The sequence below is a fragment of the Eleutherodactylus coqui genome, chromosome 5 (genome assembly GCF_035609145.1).
Source record: "Eleutherodactylus coqui strain aEleCoq1 chromosome 5, aEleCoq1.hap1, whole genome shotgun sequence".
In the NCBI taxonomy this organism is placed as follows: domain Eukaryota; kingdom Metazoa; phylum Chordata; class Amphibia; order Anura; family Eleutherodactylidae; genus Eleutherodactylus; species Eleutherodactylus coqui.
This window is the reverse complement of record NC_089841.1, coordinates 187,417,815-187,430,578: the sequence shown is the minus strand read 5'-3', so window position 1 is coordinate 187,430,578 and position 12,764 is coordinate 187,417,815. Positions and strand designations below refer to the sequence as shown.

At 37.6% G+C, this 12,764-nt stretch overlaps 1 gene segment (V, D, J or C); it reads right to left on the bottom strand.

Annotated features, from left to right (window-relative positions):
* LOC136628906 (T cell receptor alpha chain MC.7.G5-like) overlaps positions 1-11,342 on the bottom strand; it is a 58,097-nt gene extending 46,755 nt beyond the window's left edge. Inside the window, 1 exon segment of the C gene segment in view lies at positions 11,264-11,342. Coding sequence covers positions 11,264-11,342 — 79 coding nt within the window.
* Between the last annotated feature and the right edge of the window lie 1,422 nt (positions 11,343-12,764).

Sequence of the window (12,764 nt, the reverse complement as noted above, 5' to 3'; positions counted from 1 at the left end):
ACTATAGCTTCCATCTACCCACAAAAATATGTTAAATACATTACAGCTGTTTTTCAATGTTTGCTTTCTGTCAATGCATGACCAATACAATTTTTTTCAGCCATACTTACTTTGAGTCACTAATAAATTAGTCCCGCTGCCAAATATCAGTTTGTAACCATCACTAGTTACCACAGTGCTTCAATCCAAATCAAATAGCCTTGTATGTGAACACATACAGTATAGGCACATTGCGATACACATTGACGTTAAGCTGCTGCAGTGAAGAATATTGTCTGGAAGCGGAAATTTGTCTTACAAACTATAATAATCCTATTATAAGATGTATGTTAGATATCGAGTACATTGTTTATCGGGACTTTCCTTTTTTGTATCATAGAAGAGTATTGTAAAGATAAACAAAAGTTAATTTCTCAGAATTCGTCTATGAATAGATTGCTAATAGTAATGATAGAATCGTCTCTTATTAGAATTTCATATCATATCATACTGATATAACATTTGTTAGGAGATTATTTCAGCCTCAAGAGCCCAACAATGAAATGAGTGTCACATATAGAACACTAGAGGTGCAAAGAAAACATGCCTACAACTTTAAATAGTTAAATAGTGTCTCTACTCAATAAATACTGCAAATATACAAAGATCTTATGGGGGTTTTCAGTTTCTTGTATATATAAACCTTATTCATTATAGAATTTTTCTTTCTATTTCTTAGCTCTACACTTGCTGGCAGTACATTGAAACATCTGTTTTCATGCTGAGATTACAACCCAGTTCCATGCCCCATAATAGACAACAGATACGAGTATGTGTATTAGTGTATCTGAAAATTTCCAGTTTCCTATTCTCACCATTTATATATTGTTTGGCCCTGTAGATTATGTGTATTTACAGGGTACTTATCTGCTGGAGGCTAAAAGAATGTCCTTTTTGGCCTGCAGGGTCAGTATTTGTCGACATACCACAAAAAAAAGTGTGGAATAGCATTTTAGACTATCTATCTATCTATCTCTGTTTGATGGTACAGGACAGAATATTATATAATCACTTACTTGGGATCACATCTAGTTTGGTGCCCTTTCCAAATATAAGTCTGTCATATCCTGATGTAACACAGTGTTTAGACGCTTTTCATAATCCCTGCAGTTCACAGGAAGAGCTCACGTCTTATCCTGATCACATTCCATGGACTTTACTGATAAATACACCAACATAATTCTAAAGTATATAACTACAACTCATGGCAATGGGACTCTATATATGCTTAGAATGAAAAAAGACACATTTTCATCAAGATCATAAGGCTTCTTCAGAAGATGGCAAAACAAACCTCTATGGGCAACTATAACCAATTCTGGAATACGCATTCTATTCTGAAGGGCAGTAAAATGAGTTGATTGGACCAGTTAATACCAACCTTTCATTGTATCAAGGTGCCTCCTGGTATAATACACTAAATACATTAGAGCATAAATGCTATTTAACTGTACAAAAGAACCCAACCGGGGAATTAAGAAAATGTCTTTTAGAGTAATTACTGGTATATAACTGTATTTTCCGGAATACTACTTACTAGGTGAGACAGATACAACTGTTCCTCTGCCGAAAGTAAGTTTATCGCCAGCTCCATAAGTACACAGTGATACTTCCAGTAGCAAAAACCTCTCATCTCATCATGTTCAGAAGCATGGAGTATGACTTTATGTCACTGATATGATGTAAAACATTTACTGCAGCTGTATACTGGGAATTATATATATAATATCTGCAGTATAAAAGATAATGTCACTGACTGCATGCTTATAATACATATACTTCTGAAGGTACATGTCTTCATTAGTACAACACCTTAGAATCGTGTGCACATACACTAACTAGTTCTAAGGGAAACAGATATATGTGGTACACTGTACTAATAACACCTCAATCTTAGTCTCTCCAGCTGTTGCACAAATTCAGCTCCCAGCAGATTGTCAGGCTATGTTAATACCTGCAGACCTCCGCACTATACAATGCACAATTGTACAATTGCAGCTAATAACAATAAATACAACTTATATGTATATATATATATATATATATATATATATATATATATGTATATATATATATATATATATATATATATATACATATACATACATATATATTAGAGATGAGCGAACGTGTTCGTCCGAGCTTGATATTCGTGCGAATATTAGGGTGTTCGGGATGTTCGTTATTCGTAACGAACACCATGCGGTGTTCTGGTAAATTAAACTTTCTTCCCTGAGACGTTAGCGCTTTTTTTTGGCCAATATAAAGACAGGGAAGGCATTACAACTTCCCCCTGCAACGTTTAAGCCCTATACCACCCCCCTGCTGTGAGTGGCTGGGGAGATAAGGTGTCACCCGAGTATTGAAATCTGCCCCTCCCGCTGCTCGCTATGGATGCATTCTATATGCGCTCAATGGGGCCAGCGGCAGCAGCGCTGACCCCATTGAGAACATATAGAAGACAAATCCTTCTTCTCTGGCACAGCTGTAACAGCTGTAGCAGAGAAGAACGATGTTTGCCCATTGAATTCAATGGAACCGGCAATACAGCCGACTCCACTGAATGCAATGGGCTGCCGGCGATCGCAGGATGAATGGTCGGAAAGGGGTTAAATATATAACCCCTTTCCTGCAATTCATCCAGAAATGTGTTACACTAAAAATATATACCGGCGTATAAGGCGACGGGGCGTATAAGACGACCCCCCAACTGTCACCTTATACGCCGGTAATACAGTGGAGCAAAGAATAAAAAGCATTACTTACGTTTTTAGATGATCTGCGGCGCTCCTGCAGGCTGTCACTCCCTCCTGGTCCACGGCAGAGTATTGCTTTCTCCACGAAAGACTTTAAATCCCTGCCTCCAGAAGCACATGTGCCTTCAGCCAATCACAGCCAATGACAATGATGTCATTGAATGGCTGTGATAGGCTGTGTTTCTGGAGGCGGGGATTTCAAGCCTTGAAATCCCCGCCTCCAGAAACACAGCCAATCACAGCCATTCAATGACATCATTGTCATTGGCTGTGATTGGCTGAAGGCACATGTGCTTCTGGAGGCAGGGATTTAAAGTCTTTCGTGGAGAAAGCAATACTCTGCCGTGGACCAGGAGGGAGTGACAGCCTGCAGGAGCGCCGCAGATCATCTAAAAACGTAAGTAATGCTTTTTATTCTTTGCTCCACTGTATTACCGGCGTATAAGGTGACAGTTGGGGGGTCGTCTTATACGCCCTGTCGCCTTATACGCCGGTATATATTTTTAGTGTAACACATTTCTGGATGAATTGCAGGAAAGGGGTTATATATTTAACCCCTTTCCGACCATTCATCCTGCGATCGCCGGCAGCCCATTGCATTCAGTGGAGTCGGCTGTATTGCCGGTTCCATTGAATTCAATGGGCAAACATCGTTCTTCTCTGCTACAGCTGTTACAGCTGTGCCAGAGGAGGACGATCTTTATGCTGACAGTGGGGGGGGGGGGGGCACTCTTGCCGCTATTGTGGCTTAATAGTGGGACCTGTGAACTTGAGATGCAGCCCACCATGTAGCCCCTCGCCTGCCCTATCCGTCACTGTGTCATTCCCATCACTTTCCTGAATTGCCCAGATTTTCACACATGAAAACCTTAGCGAGCATCGGCGAAATACAAAAATGTTCTGGTCGCCCATTGACTTCAATGGGGTTCGTTGTTCGAAACGAACCCTCGAGCATCACGGGAAGTTCGTTCCGAATAACGAACACCCGAACATTTTGGTGTTCGCTCATCTCTAATATATATATATATATATATATATATATATATATATATATACAGGACTGTGCAGAAGTTTTACACAGGTATGGGAAAATGCTGCAAAGCAAAAATTGTTTCAAAAGTAGAAGGTGTCTAATTGGCTTTAAATATATTCTGCTTCGGGACAAGAACCCCAAACATCCAGCCAATGTCATTAAGAACTATCTTCAGTGTAAAGAAGAACAAGGAGTCCTGGAAGTGATCATATGGCTCCTACGGAGCTCTGATCTCAACAGCATCCAGTCTATCTGGGTTTACCTGAAGAGACAGAATGTTATTAGCTGCAGACCACCACACTATACAATGCACAATTGTACAATTGCAGCTAATAACAATAAATACAACCTAAATGTATATACAGGACTGTGCAGAAGTTTTACACCGGTATGGAAAAATGCTGCAGTGATTTTTTTCAAAAGTAGAAGGTGTCTGGTTGGCGTCAAATATATTCTGCGTCAGGACAGCCAAACATCCAGCCAATGTCATTAAGAACTATCTTCAGTGTAAAAAAGAACAAGGAGTCCTGGAAGTGATCATATGGCTCCCACGGAGCTCTGATCTCAACATCATTGAGTATATCTGGGATTAAATGAAGAGACAGAAGGTTTTGAGCAAGCTACAAACACAGAAGATCTGGGGTTAGTTCTCCAAGATGTTTAGAACAACTCCCCTGAAGAGTTTCTTCAAAAACTGTGTGCAAGTGTACCTTGAAGAGTTGATACAGTTTGGAAGGCAAAGGGTGGCCACAACAAATACTGATTTGATTCAGATTCTCCTTTTATTCATTCACTTTGCATTTCATTATTTGACAAAAAAAACTATTGGCACTTCTTGTTTTTAAAGCACTGTAATTTTGCACTATTTTTTCTGCACCTGCCTAAAACTTTTGCAAAGTACTGTGCTTATTGTAACTTCAGCTGAGACTACAAGAAAACAATAGTATCCAAAACCCACCACTTAATTCACTATTTATCAAAAAATGAATGATGAATGATACAGTAAGTGCTGTAGAAGCCTATTGTATATTAGTATATATCAAGTTTCTTCAAAAACTGTGTGCAAGTGTACCTAGAAGAACTGGTGACGTTTTTTTTTAAAAAGCAAAGGGTGGTAAGTGGTCACACCAAATATTGATTTGATTTAAAGTTTGGATTTTCTTTTGTTTATTCACTTTGCAATTTGTTAGTTGACCAAGACAAACTATTAGAACTTCTAGTTTTAAAAGCATTCTTATTTTGGAGCATTTTCCACACCTGCCTAAAACGTTTGCACAGTGTGTATTCTAAGTGTTGATAACTAATGTGAATAATCAATTAACCATTAGCGTTTTTCCAAACGCTGCGATATCGCTGTGTTTTTTTTCAATGGGACTTTCTAATGTTAAAATCGCATTGCAGAAAAATCGCAGAAGCACAAATTTGTGATTTTTGTGCGATTTTAACATTAAAAGTCTCATTGAAAAAAACGCTGTGATATCGCAGCGATAAAAAAAAAAACGCTAGTGGGTATAAGCCCCTAGTCATGGGGAGCTCACTAAAAAGTATGACATCATCTCGAAACTTAATTCACTAAAATAAATGATGACTAAAGTACAATTATTACAAACTTACTTGGTCGCACATCGAGTTTGGTCCCTTCCCCAAATGTCAGTTTATTGAAGCCAGTACTAGAACACTGTGCTCAACACCATTACATAAAACCTAACTGCAGGTACACATTATACATGGCAGGATCTCACTACAAGGATCTGTATGTGTCATTAGATCAATTTCACTGCAATGATAACATTAGCCAAATGACAAATCTAGAAACAGATCACAGACTAATGCCTCCTGCACACGGGTGGGACGGACCCCGCATGCGGGATTCCTGCAGCGGAGTTTGACTGGTCTCCGGCCAGTGACCCCTGCATACCTGTCCGGCAACTTCTGCACATGCTGCGGATGTGCCAGCTGGCACTCTGTTGCGCAGTAGCTGTCGGCGCTAGGGGATGACACGTATCCCGCGATACTTCCGCAGTGCTCACTGAGGAACTGCCAGCGGAACGGACGGCTTCCATTAACTTCAATGGGAGCCGGCTGTGCGTAACCCACACAAAATTGCAGCATGCTGTGATTTATTTTCCGCGAGCGGAAAATTGCAATCGATTTCCATTCGTATAGATGAAATGGCGTTTTGCCATTGAACACTATGGGCTGTATTTGCTGCAGAGTCCGGAGGCGGACGCCTACCGCGGACTCCGCAATGCAAATACGCCCATGTGCAGGAGGGCTAAGCCATAATATTATAATCTGAATTGTTAGTCTTGCACGGGTTTGTCCAGGGCTGGGAAATGGATCTGCTGTTTTTCCAGAAACCGTGCCACATCTGTCTATGGGCTGATCTCGCATTCAATCTCAATTGCAATAGAACTGAATTGCAATGTCAGACACAACCCACAGACAGATGAGGCGCTGTTTCTGATAAAATAGATGACCACTTTTTTAGCCCTGGACAAACCCCTTTAAGAATTTCATGGCTGTGTGCAGCATTTCCAGCCTGTGTGAAGGCGGCCTTAGAAACTCTTCTAATAAGTATATAGATAAGATATTGATATGCCTGATTCTCTGGGATTCTGACAAGTGCTGTCAATCATCTATTCTGTATGGTATATATGTATAGGGTGACTATCAGTAGCATCCAATACTGTACCCCAGAGTTACTGCTAGCTTAGTTAAATAGGAGGGTATGCAAGTCGTGATGAGTGTAAAGTGAATGAATACTATCATGCTCCGCTAGGACCACACTGTTATCTCGTCACTTGTCTTTCCCGTAAAACTTTCATTCTCAATCAGTCTAGTATGGGTACTATAATAACACAGATCAATAGCTATGTAACTTACTTGGTGTAACTGTTAACTTTGTCCCACTTCCAAAAGTCACTCTGACATTATCGTTACACAGTGTGTAATCTCATAGCAAAAAGCTGTGATCATACACAGAATAGATTGCAAGGCAAAACTAGTATGGAAGAAGTAATGTCTTCATCCAAGCATTATCTAGTGTTGAAATATAACCAGTATAATGTAATTACGTCTACATATAACCTCATAAATATCTAATGATGCAGATATTATAATTTATTGCTATAAATTGTACCCTTCATATCTGTCAATGTGTGTCCCACAAATGTGTTAAGCAAAAGTAGATGGATGGAGGGATGGATGGATGGATGGATGGATAGATAGATAGATAGATAGATAGATAGATAGATAGATTTTTCTTCAGAAGACCACTCCTGATCTAGGCCAGGTATTTCTTTGAATGATTTTCTGTTTCCTAATATTACCCATGTATATAAATCTCCTCTTTAATATGACTTACAGTATATTAACCATTTTTCATCTTGGAGAAATGTCAGTATACAAACAGTAATGTGCCATCAGCCACACACAGACCTCTTACTGTCATATAGCTCTAAACAGCACATAAATGATAAATATCTTACTTGGTAGCACATGTAATCTGGTGCCTTGCCCGAATATGAGTTTGAGGTTGTTATTACTACACATCACTTCACCTCTTAACATAAACCCTCTGAGTCCCCCAGACCACATCCATGAGCAGTTTGTACTGTGCCAACATTTACTCCATATACAGAAGACTTATAGACCTGCAATGACTACAGTATATATAAACCATTGTATTCTATTATTTCTGAGCTTCACAGATATGTCCCCACAACATCCCAACTGGACCTAGGTAGCCAAGCTGAATGTATTGTCAATACGGTATTTAAAGGGGTATTCCAACCATCCACAAGATCAGTGAAGGGTTGAAATGATCTGTAAAGCATATTGATAACCCAGCGTCGGTTATTAATGCATAGTTAGTATGTCCGTATTTATAACTGTTACATATAACACAAGCACTTCACTTATTAGAAAATGAACTGCATTCAGAAATCTGTGACTTTATAGAAATATATGAGTCATCTGCTTTAGGGCTTTTACCCACTAGCGTTTTTTTAACGTTAAGATATCGCTGCGTTTTTTCAATGGGACTTTCTAATGTTAAAATTGCATCGCACAAAAATCACAAAACCACAAACTTGCGATTTTTGTGCGATGCAATTTTAACATTAGAAAGTATCATTGATAAAAATGCTGCGATATTGCAGGGCTAAAAAAAACGCTAGTAGGTAAAAGTCCTTAAATTGCTGATATAGACTGATTCAGACCCCAAAAGAGACTCTTGGGGGCACAAGTACATGAACATGTCATGTTGACTTATGTATACTTGGATAACTGACAATATTAATAGTTGGCATCATTTCAGCTACTTTGATATTAAACTTATGTTTTGAAAAGAAAGTGTTAGAATTCCTTTAATTCATACAATATATAATAATCTTCACTTACTTGGAGAAACATAAAGTTTAGTTCCATCACCAAAAGTTAGTTTACTAAAACTTGAAGAAGCACAGTGCTATCTAGTAATCCAAAAACCCTATTACTCAAATTACTAGAAGCAAAGGTAGTACATGTGTAACTATATAGTCTCTCTCTCTCTCTCTCTCTCTCTCTCTCTATATATATATATATATATATATATATATATATATATATATATATTTCCAGTAGCCAGTATTTCACAAATCACTATTAAACAATTGGACTGAAAGTGGTCTGGGCCCCGGAGCATTACGATTATGGGTCCATACCCGCTACAAGAACCATGACACAGTTGGGTTGACAGAAAGCATTCAAGGAGCACTTATTACATGCAATATATCACATTTTGGGAGTGTCCTAATTGTCCAAGGTGTCTTGAGTCACTGCCCTAATGGCTGAACGGTCAGTTCACCCACATCACATTTCTGTCTTATCTTCCTAAACTTATTCACATATAATTATTGGACACAATAGAGAGCCAAGTAGCAAACTGAATGATTTTCCACTTCTTAGTAAAAGGAAAGTCATAAAACTATGATTTGATAGATATTCCTTCTTCTTCCTGTTGCTTATATTAACCTACAGAAGCTTATAGAATTTGAGAAAATGAAGCCTTATTCACATGGACATATTTTGACATGAATTCAGATGCAGATTTCATGGCAAAATCCCTGTCTGTTTACTACCGGATTAAGTTCAATGGGAATCTAAGCCATAGTTTGGATTTCAGATCCACGTCGTGGAAAAAAATTGACCTGCTCATTCTTGATGCAGATTCTTTATCAGAAAGACCTGCACACTGTTTAGCCAGATTGCATGGGGCCAATCCACATGCAGATCTGATGCATCATCAAATGAAAACCCCCCTGCAGTAACCATGCAAGCTCCTAATACATATTGTAATTGAAATCCGTGCCTGATTTATCCGAAGTGGATACTGAATCATGTGAACAGGACATTATTGTATATGGATAGAGTTAATTAACATATATATATATATAAGATGTGGTTCTTGATTGTTTCTTGTGAATATAAGAAAAAAACACTAATATAACACCATATGTGTCAGACCGGGTTGTCATATGTCTAGTCAATACATTTTATTTCCCTACAGCCTGATATTAAAAACCCCAGAGTGACACTTATGTCAGATATGATGCCATAGTTCTCTATGAACACCCAGTTGATAAGGTCTGTCAGGTCATCATTTACTACAGCAATGTGCTCTCTGTTATGTCTAATATTCAATATTGCTGAAATGTCAAAGAAATGTTATCACTTACTGGATACGACAGATACAAGAGTTCCAGAGCCGAATGTGAGCTTGTACGTATTTCCAGTACCCACAGTGATATCCCAACGAGCAAAAACAGCCATCTCAAGACTAGGAAATCTCCAGACTGACGAGGATCATTAGACAAAAGATATTTTACTACATAATTGTGCTTTAAAAGATGGTGGATTTGTTTTTGAGAAACACTTCAATGCGTTACATGAGATTCACTTTGGTTTTCTGTTAGACCTTACTCATATCTGTCTTAATAGTTTTCTCTCTTTAGTGTTTTCTTAAAAATATATATTTCTCACATCTTAAAAAGTAAAGAAACCTGAGAACTTACTGGGGCGGACCGTCAGTTGTGTTCCTGCTCCAAAGATATATTTGTCATAGTTATTATCACAGTAAAAGGAACCTCAACAAAAACCTACAATTGTCAAACGTATGTGGGTCACCTAAACTACTGCATGAGAACAGCTTGTAGGTAGATTTGTACATACTGTACATTCAAAGTCAGGAAAATAAAATTAGATCTGTGGAAAATAGAATTCATGAAATATCCAACAAACTGTTAAAAATCTCAGTAGGATGTCGACAGAAACAAATGTGATGGAGAAGACATCTGATACTCGATTCTCTCTGAAGAGGGGATTACATTTGTTATTTAATTCACTAAGTTCATTTGCACTGATACATTTGAAGACCCAAAAACTCATTAAAAGGGTTTTGTCAATTTTACTTTTGATGACTTATCCTGAAGATAGATCATCAATAGCAGATCAGTGGGGTCTGTCACCCAAGGTCTCTGCTGATCAGCTGATTATCCAGCTCACTGTTAGTGCAAGAGAGCCATACGTCTGCATCAGTGGCCAGGGCCAGAATTATGACAGGTGAATTCACTTCCACTGAAATTAATGGATAGGTCATCAATAGAAAAAAGGGACAAAACGTCATTAAGAAAGAAGCCCTTTAAGAAATAATCTGGAGTGGAAATACTCAAGAATGAAATCATTAAGTGATTTGCACTGTAATGGTAAGTTAACACAATAGACAAAGTGCTTGTCAAAATCCACACCAAAAAGGTGCAAGCAAATTTTGGCGTGGGTTTCACTATGAATGTACTCATTGCGTGTAACAAATGAATTCCGCTGTGAAAATCATCAGCAAATCCACAAAAAATAAAGAATGCTTTGAATTTGAAAATCCATAACATGACTCTCTTCTACTGTGGATTTTTTCCACAGTAGAATATTCCATAGTGAATGCAGCTTGAAAGAACGGGTCAAAATCTGCTGCTTTTTGCTGCATTTTTTTCGTGCAGATCCACAAGCGGAATTTATCCTGTCATTGACATGTCACTTTTTGACACAGAAACACTTGTTTCCACATTGGAATGCTGTCCGTGGATTTTGCCCACTGACAAGGCATATTTCTTGAGCAGATTCACACCAAAAAAACGCTGAAAAAAGCTGTGGTTTTTGAAGAGGTTTCTCGAGGTGGAAATCAACGCAGAAAATTCTGCATGTGAACACATCCTAAGTGAATGGGGTTTGCCAAAAACCCTTCACTTACATTGTATTGTACATTGCTGCAAAATTTGGGCATGAAATTCCACAGTAAATATGCAACATGTGAACTCACCTTTAAAGAAACCTAGATGGTTGTATTCACAATTACAGACTACAAATATTAATCTTATAAAAAGTAGTCATATCCACTTACTTGGTGACACAATAACCTTTGTTCCTGTTCCAAATACCAGTCTGTTTCCACCAGATATAGTCACAGTACTTAGTGTCATTACAAAAAGTCTCACACTTGCCACCCAGCTCTACCCCTCCATAGTATGAAATTATATCCTCTATAAGAAATCCCTTCTTTCTAAAATTACAAAATGCCACGTATTACTATTTACTATCACCAGGGTTGTCACTGATCGCAGTCTGTGCATTCATTACTTTCTTTTATATGCAATGCATCTTTTTTATCCTACATTTACATACATTTAGAGAAACACTTACTGGAAGCAACATAAAGTTGTGTTCCTCCTCCGAATGTCAGCTTTCCCCAGTTACTTGATGTTGCACCCTGGCTCACAGCTTTACACTATCTCTCACTCAGCTTACTGGGGGATTTCATTCCCCCAACTATACTAGATCTCTACAATAGTATAGACATTGTAATATCTATCCAGTAGAACATGCATTGTATCTAATCGGAATTGTAATTATATATATACACATTGAAATTAAGTTGCTGCAGTGTAGACTATTGTATGGAAAGAGAAATATATCCTATAAATTATAATAATCCCATTGTGAGACGTATGTTATATATTGAGTACATTGTTTATCGGGATTTGGATATTTTCTATCATCGAATAGTATCTATATATTAAATAAGTATTATTATAATAAGTATATTCTAATAATAAATTAAAGTTAATTTCTCATAATTCAGTCTATGAACAAATTGCTAATGATAGAGTTGTCTCTTATTAGAATTTCATATATAATGGGTATGACATTTGTTAAAAAATTATTGCAGGCTCAAGAGCATAACAATAAAATCAGTCTCACATATAGAACACTGTAGATGCCAATAAGACATGCCTACAACTTTAAATAGTGTCTATACTTACTAAATACTGCAAACATACAAAGGTTTTTAAATGGTCTTTAAATCTTATTGATCAGAGAATTTTTCTTTCAGTTTCTCATCACTTACAATGATTCTATAATTCTCTAAGCTCTATACTCGCTGTCAGTAAGTCGAAACTTAAATTTTCATACTTTAAGACAGATTCATAACTTATAGATGCTTTGTAACGGATAAAAATATGTGTGAAAATCTATCTGGAAGTTTTCCGTTTATTTACATTTTCACCATTTTCTATTGTCAGGCCCGTCTCATGTAATGTCAGTGATGTAGATGACATGTATTTACAGGGATCCACTGACCTGCTGGAGGCCAAAAGGATGTCCTTTTAGCTTTCCGGGATGGTATTTGTCAGCATACCACGAAAAAGTGTGAAAGAGCGTGGTAGACTATGCCATTCTATACAGCGTTATACAGGAAGAAAAGTCTATCTATCTATCTATCTATCTATCTATCTATCTATCTATCTATCTATCTATCTATCTATCTATCTATCTATCTATCTCTGTTTGATGATACAGGACAGAATATTATATAATCACTTACTTGGGATCACATCTAGTTT